Source organism: Pelodiscus sinensis, chromosome 4, assembly GCF_052426305.1.
Source record: "Pelodiscus sinensis isolate ZL-2025 chromosome 4, ASM5242630v1, whole genome shotgun sequence".
In the NCBI taxonomy this organism is placed as follows: Eukaryota; Metazoa; Chordata; order Testudines; family Trionychidae; genus Pelodiscus; species Pelodiscus sinensis.
The window spans coordinates 55,280,223-55,298,318 of NC_143055.1; the positions used below are offsets into that span (position 1 = coordinate 55,280,223).

An 18,096-nucleotide genomic window follows, 5' to 3' on the forward strand; every position below is an offset into this window, starting at 1 on the left:
AGAATACTCAAGGAGCTGACTGAGAAGCTATCTGAGCCTTTAGCTATTATCTTTGAAAAGTCATGAAAGATGGGAGAGATTCCAAAAGACTAGAAAATGGCACATACAGTGTCAATCTATACAAAGGGGAATAAGGACAAGCCAGGGAATTAGAGACCAGTTAGCTTAACATCTGTACCAGGGAAGATAATGGAGCAAGTAATTAAGGAATCCATTTGCAAACATCTGGAAGATAATAAAGTGATAGGTAGCAGCCAGCATGCATTTGTGAAGAACAAATCATGTCAAGCCAATCTGATAGCTTTCTTTGATAGGATATCAAGCCTTGTGGATATCGGAGAAGCAGTGGATGTGGATGAAGTTTAATAAGGACAAATTCAAAGTACTATACTTAGGAAGGAGCAATCAGTTTCACACCTACAGAATGGGAAGTGATTGTCTAGGAAGGAATACTAATGAAAGGGATTTAGGGGTCATAGTGGACCACAAGTTAAACCTAAGTCAACAGTGTGACACTGTTGCAAAAAAACAAACATGATTCTGGGATGCCTTAACAGAAGTGTTGTGAGCAAGACATGAGAAGTCATTCTTTTGCTCTACTCTGCACTGATTAAGCCTCAGTTGGAGTATTCTATCCAGTACTGGGCACCACATTTCAAGAAAGATGTGGAAAATTCGGAGAAGGTCCAGAGAAGAGCAACAAAAATAATTAAAGTTCTAGAAAACATGACCTATGAGAGAAGACTGAAAGAATTGGTCTTGTTTAGTTTAGAAAAGAGAAGACTGAGAGCGGACATTATAGCAGTTTTCAAGTTTCTAAAATGATGTCACAAGGAGGAGGGAAAACAATTGTTCTCCTTGGCCTCTGAGGATAGGACAAGAAGCAGTGGGCTTAAATTGCAGCAAAGGAGATTTAGGTTGGACATTAGGAAAAACTTCCTGTCAGGGCAGTTAAACACTGGAATAAATTGCATAGGGAGGTTGTGAAATCTCCATCACCAGAGATATTTAAGAGCAGGTTGGATAGACATCTATCAGGGATGATCTGCACGGTGCTTGGTCCTGTTGTGAGGTCAGGGGACTGGACTCAATGACGTCTTGAGGTCTCTTCCAGTTCTAGGATTCTATATTTCTATGATTCTATTAAACTGTTTTATGGTGAGTCAGTCTTGTAATTCTATGATTTGTATCCATTGGATACATGTTTACACTTTAAAAAATACTTTTGGAAAGAGTAAGAAATAGAATTTTGTTTTTCTCCCTTTTAACTTCTAATTTGACTTAAAAAAATTATAGAAAACCCCATGCTACACTATATGAGTGTGTGTTGACATGCCCAATGTAAAATGCCACTTGCCATTCTAATCTAATGCCTCATGATTAGCAGATATTTTCTGTTCAAAATTCTCTTTTGTGCTTGGTCTCCCCCCCCCCCCTTCCCCAATAAGATTAATTAGCCTATATCAAAATGTGTTACCTTTTTAAAAGATAGACTACAGCCATTTCTCTACTGTACATATTTAAGATATTAGACATAAAGTTATATGAAAAACTGGTCATCTGAAGCTCTGGTCATCTGAAGAAGTGGGCTGTGAGCCCATGAAAGCTCGTGATACCAGTTACATGTTTTGTTAATCTATAAAGTGCTACCAGCCCATTTGTTGTTTTTGCCTAGCTTGCTGTATGTTTGGCTTGAAATTAAACATTTAAAGGGAGCAGAGGGTTAACAGGCTTTCTGAGGTATGAACATAATCAAGTAGTCCCATTCAAATCTCAATATGAGGAATGGAACTACTCCTAAATTAAATTCTATTGTAGCTGCTGTGTCTAATTGGTATAGAATCTGACCTACTCCATGCATGCAAAGTTAAAGTTGACTAGTATTTATTTCATACCTTTCTAGAATGTTGAGTTCAGCAAAACTCTTAACTCTGAAAAACCAGAAAACGGGGTTAATGTAAATGTCCTTGCATTTGAGCTGTGATTGAAGTGATCTGGGAGTGTGAGTGAACCCATCTTCTTGACACCCATATATATGATTAAAGGAAAGAAGTTCATATGTACCTTCAGTGACCTCATTTTAATACTATGTGAGACAGAGGGTTGTCACAGTTAAGTGAAAGATTAGTATGTAGGGCCACTAATGCAGGAAGACAGAAAGGGCAGTTGCTCCGAGGCCTTTAAAGTGATCTGTGGGGTTTATGAAGGGTAAATGGAAAATACTGTGTTTAGATGGCCTCATGCAGAAGATTGAAGAGGTTGTAAAAGGTATTGAAAGGTTGTAAAATGTAACATAGTTGGTGTTTGAATGTAGGGCAGGTGTAGGTAACTACTGTTTAGCATAATTCAGAGATAGTGTCAATGTGTTACGGGCATATTGGAACATCACTCAAGGAGGTCAGAGTTAAGGTTGAATGGGAAGGTACTTTAATTTTATTTTCTGGTTTTAAGAAGCTTCTTTGCTGATGCAATTTTATGAATACCACAAGAACTATCATAACTCTGCATTAATTAAGTTTTTTGTTGGCGAATTTCTGTTTTTTTGAACAGAAAGAAATTTGTTGGTAGGAATTAGCGGACAGTTAGGCAGTTGCAGTTATCTAATAGGTGTACAGTTGAGATGCTCTGAGAATGAGAATGATACCTAACCCTTGCACAGTGTCTTCCATCGGTAGATCTTAAAGCACTTTCCCAAGAAGGAAAACATCTTAGTATCTCATTCTTTTCATCTGCACAGTGGTGACAGAGTGAAGTGATTAGCTTAAGGTCACCAGGAAAGCTAATGAAAGATCCAGGAATAGTATCCCAAGCTTCTGATTATCAGTGGTGCTGGAGCTAGAGTGGCTGAGTATGTGGCAGCATCCCCTATTTTGAAGTGATTTCCTTCATATATAGAGTTTACAGTTTTGTTCAATTGCTTTCAGCACCCACACTATAAAAACTGTTACAACCTACTGGTACTAATCTGTTGATCTTTCCATTAGGTGGTATGAACAAAATAGAGATAATAGTCCCAGCTTTGAAATGTTCTGACTGTATAGTTCTTAGCAAAGCCTGTGAGAGAAATCTCCGACAGTGTATTCCAAAATCATGAATTTTATTACTTGGTTGTTACAGTAATTGTTAAGCATCTGAGAGACAATTGATGTGAGTTTCTCCTTTACTAACCTTCCCCAGCATCTCCTGAAACATATAGGCTTTCCTCACCCCACTCCCTCCAAAAAAGTTGGTTGAATCTGTGAATTTTAAGAAAAGCTCTTATCCACCTCATGGGGCTGTATCTTGGGAACCTCAGAAATGTAGAACTGAAAAGGACCTTGAGAGGTCACCAGTTCCAACTCCTTGTGCAAGGGGTAAGACCAAGTAAACGTAGGTCAACCTTTATAGATGTTTTTCTAACCTATTGTTAAAAACCTCCAATGAATGGTAGGGATTCCACAAACTCCCTTTGAAGCCTGTTCTAGAGGTTAATTTTCCTTATAGTCCAGTGGTGCTTAGTCCTGTCACGAGTGCAGAGATAAAGACTTGATGATCTTTCAAGATTCCTGCCTGTTCTATGATTCTGTAGTTTAAAAGTTTTTCCTACTATTTAACCTGAATTTCCTTTGCTGCAGATTATGTCCATCACTACTTGTCCTATCTTTGATGGACAGGGAGAAAAATTGATCCCTATCCTCTTTATAACATCCCTGAACATATTTGAACACTGTTATCCAGTCCCCCTCAGACTTCTCCCTCATGAGTACACTGGCCCAGTTTTTTTAAACTTCCCTCAGTGGTCAGTATAGAAAATCAAATATAATTTTAGGTTGCATTAACAGAAGCATAGCAGGGGAAATGATAATATTGCTCTAATTAGCTCTGTGTAAGCCTCAGATGAAGTACTGTGTCCAATTCTGATTGCCAATGTATAGAATGGATGTGGAGAAACTGGAAAAGATCCAGAAGTGAGCAACAAAGATGATGAAAGCAATGGAATGGAAGCTGTATGAGCAAAGACTAAAGGAACAGGGTATGTTTAGTATGGAAAAGACAAGATTGAAAGAAGACCTGATAATGGTCTTCCAACACTTGCAAGGTTGCCATAAAAAGAAGGAGAAGGTTTATTTGCAGGACAAGATGCAATGGATTCATACTACAGAATAACAGATTTAGCTTAAATAAAACTTCCTAAGTTTAAGAACAGTAGGACAATTGAACAGACTACCTAGAGAGGTTATGAGAGCTTCTTTCCTGGAGGTTTTCAGAAGGAAGCTGGAAAGCCATCTATTGTATGAAGATTGTATGAAATTAATCTACAGCACCTGGATAATCCTGGAAGCGTAGAAAGTGTGAAGTTACTGTACCTATGAATTGTATTTGGAGATCAGTTCATGTTTTCACAAACATTGTTTTCATAGTAAGTTCCCACTGTAAGCTTATTTTGAGAGGACCGTGCTTTGGTATGTTTAGCCATCCTCTTGAGCATCATCATCAGCTGCAAGTCCCATATTGTGGAAATCTGCAGAAAAATTGTCTTGAAAGAGAAAGGAAGGCTACTACTGATAGGTTCTCAGAGAGACAGCATGATTTGGGGGACAGCGCACTAGACTAGGAATCTGGAGAGATCGATCCTGTTTCTTTCTTGGGCATCTGACCTAATCTCCTTGTGCTTCTGTTTTCACTTCACATTTGTACGTCTTGTCCATTTAGATAAAGTTCTTTGGGGCAGGGACTGTCTCTTACTATATGTTTGTATAGTGCCTACCACAAAAGAACTGCAGTCTCAGTTGTAATAGTCCTACTTATATTCAGATCATTTGTATATGGACTCTGTAGGTATACCCTCTTTAGAGTTTACAATATTGTGGTAGTAGAGGCCATGAAGATATCATTTTTTATATAAATGAATTTTAGTAAGGAAATATATCTTTACATAAGATTTTTGAAGTATGTTTTGTACTTTCTGAAAAAATACTAAGTGCTTTGGAACCAAACACAATTTGCTTAAAAGCAAGAATCTGTCCCTAAATTAACTAAAGTAGAGATACAGTCTCTTTGCTACAAAATATAGGTGGTAAATCATGATGCTACCCTATAAAAAGGTGTTTCATTAAATGCTACATTTAATTTTTCTCCCTTATTTCAGGTGCTAAAAAGTGGAAATCTCTTTCAAAACAGGTGAGCAATAGTTCTTTCTGTATATTGCAACCTTGGGTTTCTTCACATCAGTTAAGTAAATATATGCTATAAACTTGCAACTATGAGGAGAAAAAAATAGGCACTATTGTTTTTATGGATGAGATTTTGTTTTTTTTTTTTAAATCACAGGTTTAAAAACAAAACCCCAGACACTTCCTCCTCTGCTTGTTGAAATGTCATAGTAGTCCATTAGTCGCTAGTAAAGGGATTGCTTGCTATAATCCTCTATTATTCCTTCAAAGGCCTGGTCTGCATTAGAAAATTAGCTTGGTCTAACTTATTTGGGGTGTGAAAAATCCACACCTCTTAGCAGCATAGTTTGACCTAAGTCCCCATGTCAACAGCCTTACGTCAACAGAAGGTAGATTACCTATGCTGATGGGGAAACCCCCTCCCGTTGTTTTAGATAACATCTACACTGAAGTTTTACTGTGGCACAGCTGCAGAATTTTGTGTGTAGATAAGCCCAAAGCTAATCCAGAGGCTGACGACTGGTTTCTAGGGAAATATAAGGCAATGAATTAATAATTTTAAAAGAGCAGGATGGAAATATGGTTAAGGCAGACTTGCAAAATTGTCTTGAAAATGTGCTAGCTTGGGCACAAAATCTACTTAACAGTACTTTGATGGTGATGACAGAAATAACACCTTTGTTCTAATAAATAAAGTTACTTGCCCCAGTAAGAGGACAAATAGAATTTTGGAATGCTGAATTAAGAAGCATGAAAAAACCACCTCAGCCTGTTCCATTCTATGCAAGCCTTCATTTTAATCCATATGCTCTGTATTGGGAGGAAGGAGTTCTTGAGACTGACTATCCAGGATCCCATAGTGACCTAAAGGAAATTGACATTTAATAGTACTATACATTTCAGTGGGGGTAGGGGTCTGTTCCCTCTAATTATTTTCATACATAGTGCAAAATGAATTTAGTTATGTGCAGCACCAATATTGAGGTGATATGCGGATGTGTACCACCAGTAAAAACAAAAAATCAAGATGAAATATATATTTTTAAAAGGTATGGAAGAAAGAGAGAATATTAAAACAAGGCATAATTCACAACGTGCACTGCTTAAGATACATATTACAATAAAAAAATTAACACTGAACTTGAAGTACATATATTTTATCATATTTTCTAACAACTCAAGCTAGTAAAACAGCTATATAAATAAAACAAAGACATGACCATTAAGTGAAAGCATAAAAAATATGTGCCCAAGGTCCAGTTTAATACTCTGCTCTCGTACACCACTTAATTGTCAGGGAAAGCTGCTCTAAAAAAAATTAAACATTTTCCAAAATACTAGAATGCTGAAGATTTTGCAGTCCACAAAAATGCAGTCCTCTTGCATGCATATTGTCTGCACACACAGCTCTGCTTTTACATGCTAAACAAATATATGAGTCAAGTAGAAATGATCGTGCTTTTCTAGTAAATATTAATATAATATTTTCTGAACTGGAAAAGAGAGCAAAAGGCATTCACTCACGCTGATACAGTTTCTATGGTATGTCTACTCTTAATTTAATACTTCACACACATAGAAACAGTAAAAACAAGTAATGAAGTGACAGCAAACAAAACCACAAAGAAGTGACAACACTGAAAATATGAAGGAAAGTAAAACATCAGTTTGTTGGTTACTTCTGGATATTTTAAATGGATGTTGATGTGGATCCATGCTGTTCAGGTGCAACAGAGCTTTGTAGAACAGGGGCTCCATCTGAGGAGTCCAGAGGGGTGCTCCAATCCTGAACTTTGTACCAGGGGTCTGCTCACCCTAGCCTCAGACAGAACTCTTAACTGCTACACCACCTGAGTGTGATATACGATGAAATGGGAAATGGAGAGCATCACAGCCTTTGCAGCAGGGAGTTTGTTTATAAACTGAGGCAGGATAATTAAGATGAGAAAAGGCTTGTCATTAAAGTAAATTAACATTAATTAGATTATTCTGAAAGCATTGTCAGTCAGTCCAGTTAAAAGGGGTAGAAATAACTGGTGAGAATGGAGAGAAGTAAATAATGGTGGGTCTATACTGGGACGATTGCTGTTCAACATATTCATAAATGATCTGTAAAAAAGGGTGAAAAGTGAGGTGAGAAGACTTGCAGATGACAAAATTCATTTAAGATAGTTAATTCTAAATCAGACCACATAGAGTTACAAAGGGATGTTACAAAACTGAGTGACTAGGCAGCACAATGATAGATGAAATTCAGTGTTGATAAATGCAAAGTAATGCACATTGGGAAAATATAATCCCAAATATACATACAGATGATGAGGTCTAAATTAGTGTAATCCATCAATAAAGAGATCTTAGAGTCAATGTGGATAGTTGTCTGAAATTATCTGTTCCATGTCTAGTGGCAATCAAAAAAGCTAATAAAATATTGGGACTCATTAAGAAAGGGATAGATAATAAGACAGAAAATATATTGCCTCTATATAAATCCATGAGTGTGTGCAAATTTAGTCACCCACATCTCAGAAAAACACATGTTGGATTTGGAAAAGGTACAAAGAAGGGCAACCGAATTTAGGAGTACTGAACACTTTCCATATGAGGAGAGGTAAAAAGACTGAGGCTGTTCAGTTTGGAAAATAGATGATTAAAGGGAAGGAGATTTGACAGTTCTATAAAATCATGACTAGTATGGAAATATATACTAAGGAATGTTATTTACTCTTTCACATAACAGAAAAAACTAGGAGTCAGTGAAATTGATAGGCAGCAGATTTCAAACAAAGTATTTCTTCAGAGTCAACCTGTGAAACTCTTGCCAGAGGATATTGTAAAGGTCAAGATTATAACAGGATTCAAAAGGAAACTAGATAAGTTCCTGGAGGATAGGACCCTCAATGGCTATTAGCCAGTGTGAGCAAGGATCCAACATCATATTCTGCATGTCCCTCACCTCTGTTTCGCAGAATCTGGGAATGGGTAACAGGCCCTGGTTCAGGACGGGGCAGCAAACAGTCACAGAGGTTTGGGGGTCTCCTTGTTCAGGAGGGGTGCAGGCAGCTTGCCTGCAGTGGCAGAGAGCAGGAGACTGCCACCCAGTAGGTGGGTGGCAGAGGGGACGCAGGCCCGCCCACACCACTGCATCCCAGCCCAGGGCCCTAGAAGCAGCCGAGCAGCTGCTGCTGGTTCAGCGGGGGCTCCAGCCCGAAATGCGCTGGCCTAAGGCCTTTAATGGCCCTCCCTTCTCCCCCCACAGTGGATACCTAGATTTTTAGCAGGTCACTCAGGGAGTCAAGGATGGTCGTGTCTAGCTGGGATCCAGGTGGTCCAAGCCAGTCCTCAGCTGCTTGCAGGTCCAGTGGTCCCAGCTGGTGCACTGGTAGGTCTCTACTGGAGAACTATGTGCAGTTCTGGGTACCATATGTGAGGAAAGATATGGACAAATTGGAGACGGTCCAGAGAAGAGCAGCAAAAATTATTGAAAGTTCTATAAGGGAGAATTGAAAGCATTAGGTTTGTTTACTATAGAAAAGAGAAAACTAGAGTGGGGATATAACAGCTTTCAAGATTCAATGGGTACATCAACACAGTAAGGCTAAAGTCAAATTAAGCTACTCAACTTCAGCTACATCAGTTGCGTAGCTTAAGTCGAAATAGCTTACGTCTGCTTTTGGTGCTGTCTACACTAAGGATGTTAAATATGGACTAATTGGGTAACCAAATAGTCGATGCATTTTGCATTGACTATTCGATTAGTCAATAGGGCGCCTCCACCTTTGAAGTGTAGCAACAGACCTAGGGCTGCTGTTACACTTCAAATGCGAAAGCGCTACGTGGAGTCCAGGATCTGCTGGGGACTCCCCTGCTGATCCTGGGCTCCGTGCAGTGCTGTTGCTTTGAAACATTGTGGGGAGCCTGGCATCAGGCTGCATGCAGCATTTCAAAGCAGCAGTGCCACATGGAGCCCAGGATCAGCTGGGGACTGATCCCGGGCTCCACATGGCGCTGCTGCTTTGAAACACCGTGAGGAGCCTGACACCAAGTTCCCCCACGATGTTTCAAAGTGGCAGTGCCACATGGAGCCCAGTGTCAGTGGGGGAGTCCCCAGCTGACCCCGGGCTCCATGTGGTGTTGCTGCTTTGAAACGCTGCATGCAGCCTGGGAACACTCCAGCTGGCCCTGGGCTGCACGCAGCATTTCAAAGGGGAGGCACCGTGTGGAGCCCGGGGTCTGCATCAGACTCCAAGTGGCACTGCTACTTTGAAGTACCTCCTCCTCTTCCCCCACTTGCTGCCTCTTTCTGATAGAGGCAGCAAGGGAGGGGAAGTGACTAGTCAACAAACCTGTCAATTAGTCCTTCACATCCCTAGTCTACACAGCAGGAAGTCAAAGGAAGGACACTCTTCCTTCCACTTCCTGTACTCCTCGTGAAATGAGGGTTACCATGAGTTGAAGTAAGAAGTGCTCCAGCTCATAGACTCATAGACTTTAAGGTCAGAAGGGACCATTATGATCATCTAGTCTGACCCCCCTGCACAATGCAGGCCATAGAATCTCACCCACCCACTCCTGGAATAATCCTCTCACCTATATCTCAGATATTGAAGTCCTCAAATGATGGTTTGAAGACCCCAAGATGCAGAGAATCCTCCAGCAAGTGATCCGTGCCCCATGCTACAGAGGAAGGTGAAAAACCTACAGGTCCTCAGCCAATCTACCCTGGAGGAAAATTCCTTCCTGACCCCAAATATGGAGATCAGTTGAACCCTGAGCATGTGGGCAAAATTCACAATTGTTATTTCGGAAGAAAGGCTTTAGTGTAGATGTGTATTTTGTTATTTCGGAATAATGCCATTTATTCCAAAATAATGCTGCTGTATAGACGTGCCCTAAAAGATTTCAAGGAGGAAGGAGAAAAATTATTCTCCTTTACCTCTGAAGCTAGGACAAGAAACAATGGGTTTAAATTTCAGCAAGGGAGGTTTTGGTTAGGTGTTAGAAAAAGTGTCCTAACTGTCAGGGTAGTTAAGCACAATAATAAATTGCCTAGGAAAGTTGTGGAACCTCCGTCATTGGAGATTTTTAAGAGCAGTTAGACAAACATCAGTCAGGAATGGTCTAGATGGTGCTTGGTCCTTCCATAATTGCGCATTATGACTTCGCAAGGTCCCTTCCACTTCCATTATTTTATGAGACTAGTGTCAGGATTACTCACATGAGCAAAGCTTACACTGTGTTTAAGTGTTTGCTGGATCAGGAACATTTTGCAATCTAAAATTTTTCCCTTTGTAACTGCCACACATTGTGAGTTAAGTTAAATAGGAATTTTGTGTAAAATTACTTGTCTCATGTCTTGATTTCTTAGAGTTAATTCTTTAATATGGTAATGACTTTACTAATTACTTGGTGTTTGTTTTTTCCTCAGGAATTGAATCAGATACTTATAGAGACACCACCAGTTTGGAAAGGATCATCAAAACTTTTCCGTAATCTTAGAGAGAAAGGTAAGGAGGATTTATTTTACTGAATGACTACATATATTTTAGATTATTTATAATGGAAATATTGTTGCTAATATATACACTTTAAATTGAATCATTAATTTGTTTCCAAAAGGAAGGAAAGCAGATTACAGTACTCACCTGGGATGTGAGAGATACTAATTCAGCTCCCCCTCTGTCTGAGAAGGATTTGAATGGCGAATTTCACCTCTTATCTGAGTGCCCTAATTACTGAACAGTCACTCTTATTCTCGGTCTTGCTGTATACGTATATATAATTTTTAATACAAAGTGGTACGACTTCAACAAGGATGATTTTGCCCGTATGAAACTACTCCATACTCTAATGCTGTAATGATTAAGGCACTTTAACTGAGAAGTGGGAGATTTCCATGTTCAGATTTCTTCTCACTGGGCGGGAGGTGGAATTGAACAAAGGTCTCCCACATGAGTTCCCTAACAATTGGATTAATAGTTGTAATTGAAGAGGACTGCTAGTTCTTCTTATGTGGTACAGATTAGACTCGTTGGTCTGGCACCCTTGGGACCTGACTAGTCCTGAATAAGGGGATTTTCTGGACCAGGGAAGGTTCCTCCCCCTTGTGGTCCATGTTGTCACCAGGCTAGGGCTCCAGCCTGCCCTGCTGCTGCCCAAGCTTCTCCATGGCTCTCCAGAAGCCACTGGCTGTGCTACTGCCAGGACTGGAGTGCCACAGTAGGATCTGCACAACCCAGGCAGAGCTCCACAGCTGGAGCTGGAGCTGGAGCTGGAGCTCCGCAGTCAGGGCTGGGGCAGAGGAATGGGGCTGGAGCTTCACAGCTGGGCCAGAATTCCATGGCTGCCATTGGGGTTGGAGCTCCATGGATATTGCCAGACCAGGGAGTCCTGGTTAAGGGAGGTACAACCTGTATTAGGAGTATGTTCTGTCCTTTTGCAAGAAACAGCTAAGGCGCTTGACTCAGCTGTGGATCACAAGCAGATAGATACCTTCAAACAAATTGGATTTGGGTATTTACATCCAAGAAATGGGTGGAAGTAGGACAAACCCCTGTCAATGTTTTCTCTGAATAATGTAAACATTATTCTTATGTTCTTATTACCATGTAATTGGCAATCACATACAGAAGCTTTTTTACAAAAGTTATATTTTGTAGCATTTGAACAAAAAAATGTTCCAAAGGGTGATTCAACTCCAAATTCCACACAGACAAAACTACTATGTCTCTAAGTTATTTGAATTTTTTGTTGAACTATTTTTGAACCTATCATTCTCCATTAAAAAGCATATCTAATAATAACTTTTATGAATTTTATAAATCAAATGTCTCTACAATTTCTGCATCTGATTCACCAAAGTCTTAGTCTGGTTTTCTGCCAGAGAGAGACAATTAAAATTAATAGAATTATGAAGTAAAATTGCAGTAAAGTGGTAGAATAATGTTGCCTTTAATTTATAGATGTGGAATCTGAGAGGAGGAGAGGTGACATGTCAATGGTAGCAATAGGGAAAAAATCAAGATCCCTGTATTCCCAATCCATTCTTAATCCCCTACGTCACACTGCCTTTCTATTAGGCTTTTTATTTTAATTATTTTCAAATCATGTGACTTCTGTACCTTCTATGTGGTCTTCAAATTATTCCTCCTTTCTGAAGAATAGTCATTCCAGAATCTTTCTCCCATAACACTCAGGGCAGTCACCCAGAACTATCTGTCCGTAGGTAGTAAAATAGGAGTACAGACAAAGGAAGGGAATGCTTTCAAGGCCTCCCAGATTGCTTCCTTGATGCCTGCTGACAATACTACTTGACAGTTGCTCTTCTGTCCTTTGTTTAACAACAAAGAAGGTGGTACCAAACACTGAAAAACAATCCATAAAATAATTTTCAACAGTACAAAGTGAGAGACTGACTTTTAGACTACCTAGTAGTCCGGTTGTTAAGATTCTTATCTAGAAGGAGCAGAAACCTGGGTTCTAGTCCCTGCTTTGGAATGGAGTAGGGATGTAAAATCTCAGTTGGTTAACTGGTTAAACATATTGTTTAAGTGATTAACCAGTTAAAATGGGGATGGGCAGTGGAGCTGCTCCACCCACTGCTGGACTAGAGTGCCCTTCCCCACTTCCCCCAGAGTCAGGGGCTGCACTGCTTAGGGTGCCAAAGCAGCCCCTGACTGCAGGCACTTGGGCCCACCATAGACAGAGACTGCTCCAGCTAGCATACTGGTGCAGTCCCTGCCTGCGGTGGTCCAGAGCAGCCCTTGTCCACAGCAGGCTTCTTGGAGGCCTGGAGCAATTCCCTGCCTGTGGGGCAGCCCTCTGCCATGTTTAAACAAGCACATCCTTAGAGTAGAAACTTGAACCATGGTCTGCCACTTCCCAAAAGAGCACCCTTACCAGTTCACTAATATTAAAAGGGGGCAACCGTGCCACTACTTCCATTTTTGTGAATAATATCCAGATGCCCCTGTGTAATATTACCTGGAAATGGTTTCATTTTGTTAATGTTGAAATAATTAATTTTGTACTTTTTGAAAAAAGGTTTTGGTGCCTTTTTGTTTGTTTATGGTGGTTTGTTTTTTTTTAACTGAAGCAAGTTGCTGAATTTGCAAAATATTTCAATCAACCTTAATTTGCTTTCTGGCTGAAAAATAATAATTTGAACAATCTTGCCCAGCTCTAATAGGTATATGTTAAAAAAAAGCTCTAATCTTTAAAGTTTAACAAATGAATGCTCATTAGAGTCGATATGAGAACACTTTTTTTTGTCTCCAGGTGTGATTTCCTACACAGAATATTTGTTTCTTCTATGTATCTTAACAAGTAAGTATTCTAGAAAAAGATCACTGCAATTTTGTTAGATTCTGTGTTTATTCCTATATATTAGAATATTTTATGTTCATTCAAAAATTATATCATTTACATGGGGGAAAACGCATGCTTATTTTCCATATAATTTGGCCTTTGTATTTTCCTAACATAATCTCATTGCAACATTTCAACTGAAGTATTGTATTATATGAGGCAACCTTTACTAAAAATGAGAGATTAAGGATTATCAGAAGAATTGAATATCAATTTTTAGTGTATAACCTCAGTCATCTGAAATTGCTGCATAGTTTTTAGGTGAATTCATTAAAGTCTATAAAGGACCTTGGAAGATGGAGAGAAATTCACAAATTCTAAACATTTTTTGATCCAATGGGACATATCTATTTTTACATGCCATCATCTTATATAGTTTTAGAAAATCTGTGAAAATTGAGCCATTTATTTGTAAATAACAAATACCAATAAAGTTAAATATTTGCCTTGTCTGGGAAAATAATATAGAAGGATGCACAAGGTGTAATCATTTGACAACTTGTCATAACTAACACAATTCTTTGAAACTTTAGATTTTTAAATTACAAACTAGTTTTAGAAGTTTTGATAACTTCAAATAATAGATTTTTTTAATGTCATCTTTTTTATTTTAAAAAATCAAACACAAAAACCACAGCAGAATAATGATAGAGATGCAGCCGTGTTAGTCTGGTCTAGCTGAAACAAAAGACAGAACTATGTAGCACTTTAAAGACTAACAAGATGGTTTATTAGGTGATGAGCTTTCATGGGCCAGACCCACTTCCTCAGATCATTATGTGGAAGCAAATTGGCACAACCATATATACCAAAGTGATACAATCAAAAAAAATGAACGCATGTGAAATTGACAAATCAAATTTTAGAACAGAGTGGGGGTGAAGGGAGAGGTTAGTGTCTGTGAGGTAATGATATAGGGGTGATAATATGAGAACCACAGCAGTGCTTCATGTACTTGTGCATTTCATGCAAAAATTCTCACCTGTAAGGCTAGACTCTCATACATAGAATTAAATTGGTTTGTGGTACAAGTGAAAGAAAAAAATAATTGCAGCTACAAAAAATGTATGCATATATCATCCTGGGATGGGGAGTATAAACCCTACACTAGGCTGTAAGTAGTTAAGGAGTTGCTTTGGGCTAGAATGCCGTGCCCTGATGTGCTTACAAGTCATGTCATGAATGATGGAGGAAGAGGAGTTCAAAAAGGTGAAGCTCATCTTGGTACTGATGAGCACTGGGAGGAGATTGGAGAGTGCTTAATTTCCCAGCTCTCAGGGAGAAGCCTGGTAGAGAGCAGAGTCTATGCCTTTGCCTAAAAGAAGTGGGAGGGCCATGCCCATTCATTTCCTAACATGGATTTAGTAGCCTCAAACAGGTAAAGTAAAAGCTCTCTCCCTGTGTGAAGTCCAACCCTTGCCAGCAATGCCAGCTTCTTCAAGGTGATAGGGGCTAAGGTGGGCCTTAATCCCCCCTCATTTGTCTCCTGCTCTTTCTCTTATCCACTTCCAAGGCCCCATCCACTGGTCAGGCCAGAAGCCAGAGCTAGGCCATAGTAAGAGTTTCCCAAGGGCTGCTCTCAAGCAACCTGGGCCCCCATCTGTGTAAGGTGGAGGGCCTGCGGCATTCTACAGTGGCACCAGTTCCCTGGGAATCTCTTACCACTGCCTGACTGTAGCTTCCAGCCTGGCTGGGGGCAAGGCTTTGGGAGACTGGAGGAGCAAGAGGAGGAGCCACAATTCCAGCACCAGTTGACTTCCACTTCTACATAGGTTCCAGCATTTCTGGGTTGTATCCCGTTACTCTGCTGCTGAACATGTGACAGTGAGCCTGATTGAAGTTGGTCCAAGGCCCCTTTGAAGGACCAGAGTCCAGTAGCCTGCCTGGGACTATTTCCTTTTATTATTGAAGGACAGAACCCTGCTAGTTGGTGGAGAATGTAGGCAACATGATCAACCTTCAAATAAAGGGAGAAGGAGCCCAGTTAAAACTTCTCAAGGAAATTTTTAAAAACCTAAATTCTCCTTTACTTCAGAAAGTATAGTAGAGTTACAGCCTATTGACTACTCTAGCTCTAGAATGTTTTGTTTGAGGAGCTTTCCTGAATTTTGTTTCCATTACTAATAATTTTCATAAATGGACTAGTGTCTCACCAACAATGAGATTGTTTATTACAGGTAAGAAGTGGTGCAATGGGACTGAATAAAATCGTTCAGTTGTCTGAAAGGTAGAATTGTCTAAGTTGCTGACAGCCCCGAACCCACTGCACAAATACAGTGCTAAACAGAAGGCAGCTCTGCAGTGCTTGGGTCTTCCTGGTCTTGAGATTCTGTTACTTGCCTTGTTCTTATTTCACTTGTTAAATCTGTTCTGTGAGTGCAATCTTAAATTCCATTTGTTCTCCCTATTTTTTCCAATAATTGATAGGATACTAAATTGTTTGCTTAATTTGATATTGCTAGATTTTTAAAGAGTTTGTTACTTAAGCTTCTAATATAGCGTGGCTTTTGAATTCCATTGTTTAACCTTTACTAGTCTTTATCTGTATCTTTTTAAGGTGTCATTTTTTCCGGCTGCTGCCAAAGCTTTTAAAAACAGCAATTAGTGATTTGTAGAGTATTTTAAAAGACAGCCTGTTTACTTTCTTCCACAAAGATAAGGTTGTCTTTAGTACTATCATTTCTCACCTAACGCTGTTGAGGGATTTTACCTTGGCTAGTCTGTTCTTTCTCTCACTCTCCTTAGCAAGTTCTTGTTCCTGAATAGTAGAAGTCAGTTTTTATAAAAAGGAAAAATAAAATTATAAGTTAAAATTTGGGAAAACCTTTTAATTTTTGGAGCTAATTAACTAATTTTTGGGGTCATTCCTTTTCAAGCAAAAGTTGTACAAATGCATTGGCTGTGTGTATCTTTGGTCAGTAAAGCTGGCTTCGAATTAAGGTACATTGTGTCAGATATATGGTAGCCTTTATTTATCTGGCATTCCACTCAACGTAGTTAGCACATCAGAAATGTGAAATCCGATACATATCTTTTCAGAATCACTATTTAGACTTCAGTGCCACAGCTGATCCTCACTTCAAGTGAGCAGCATTGTAAAAGTATTTTTAAAATTTAATACTGCAAGCACATAACCTTCCCCCCCCCCCCCCGCCACTGAATGGGTTTTGCCTCTGCTTTTATCACTCTGGGAGGAACATTGGCCCTGCCCCCAAAGAGGATAAAAAGGAATAGGCGTGTGTGATTGCATCTCCCTTGTGAACTTCGAGGAGTGCATTCAGCTTCTGAAACGTTGAAAGTGAAACAATGACAGGTCCCTAGCTGCTTTAAGTCAGTGATACATTGTTATATATGCACAAATATACTGATTTACACTAGTTGATGATCTGATCTAAAATATTCAGTTTATACCATAAAGTTCAACTTTTATCATCACTTTTAGCAAAAAATTGACAATTTGTATTCTTTTTCTGGCAGAGCCTCATGCAGGTTTTAAAATAGCTTTCAACATGTTTGATACTGATGGCAATGAGATGGTCGACAAAAAGGAGTTCTTAGTGGTATGTATATTAGATATTGCTTTTTGATCATTTTCTGAGTATTGTGACACAATCTTGTTGTTCCATTTTTATGTATGAGTTCTGTGACAATGAGATGGTATAAGATGGTAAGTGTCAGTGTCAGCTATGGTGCCTATATGTGCTGCATGCTGTGCTTTGAATTTGAATTGCCATTTCCTTTCTATATTTTTTTATGTTAATAAATTTCTCAAATAAAATTCTTTTGAGACCACTATTTCCACAGCTGTTATCAGTAATTACTTGAGCTAAACAGACTTTGGTATAACAGTGAGGGAACTTGTGGCAAGAAGTTCACCTGGTAGCCCCTTGATTTTGTCGTTTATTTCCCCTCTTGGTCCAAAAACATGAATCTGTTGACTTTCATAATGTACTACAGGGCCAATCTATTTTGGGGGCAATTTGGAGAGGTTCTGAGGTGGAATTGAGATATTGTTGTGCTGCTTAGTCCAAACACATCATTAAGGTCTCATTTCATCAAAGCTCTACAGTGTGTGTAACTTATATTGAATAAAAGTGGAGACTTACTATTAAGTACATGATGAAGAGATTTGCTGAATTGGATCCTTCATGATTTTATTACACCTGGATGATGATGGTGCCAATGCTGACTGGGGTCTGAAATAATTTGTGCTTTTAAATAATGACAGGACATCTAGAGCTTTTGGATTAGATGATATGACAGATATGACAATTTCCTGCAATATCTTTGGGAGCTCTTACTGTGTTAAGTTTATGTATCATTGAGAGCCAAAAATTCTATGTAATCCATGGAGGAGAGTATCAAAGCCCTCTAAGAACCAGGAACAGTGAAATGTGATTGGGTAAACTCATTCAGGGTGTAATACATCCAGAGAAGCACCACCTTTTGGGGAGGCTTGCCTAGTATTCAAAGTGGAATCTCCAATTTTAGATAGGCTAACAAGCCGTGTGGATAAGGGGGAAGCTGTAGATGTAGCATACTTAGATTTCAATAAAGCATTTGATACAGTCACACA

The 18,096-nt window shown here is 39.3% G+C and overlaps 1 protein-coding gene across 10 annotated transcripts in view; it reads left to right on the plus strand.

Annotated features, from left to right (window-relative positions):
• The window catches only part of MICU3 (mitochondrial calcium uptake 3), a 104,154-nt gene that overhangs the window by 32,388 nt on the left and 53,670 nt on the right, over positions 1-18,096 (plus strand). For all 10 annotated transcript variants that reach the window (XR_016349410.1, XM_089777879.1, XM_075930351.2 and 7 more), the window contains exons 3-6: positions 5,129-5,160; positions 10,582-10,660; positions 13,431-13,478; positions 16,998-17,080. Coding sequence is in view for 9 of the 10 variants with exons in the window: in XM_089777879.1 (XP_089634005.1) it covers positions 5,129-5,160; positions 10,582-10,660; positions 13,431-13,478; positions 16,998-17,080 (242 nt within the window). In the remaining variant the exon portion in view is untranslated. The remainder of the gene's footprint in view (positions 1-5,128; positions 5,161-10,581; positions 10,661-13,430; positions 13,479-16,997; positions 17,081-18,096) is intronic.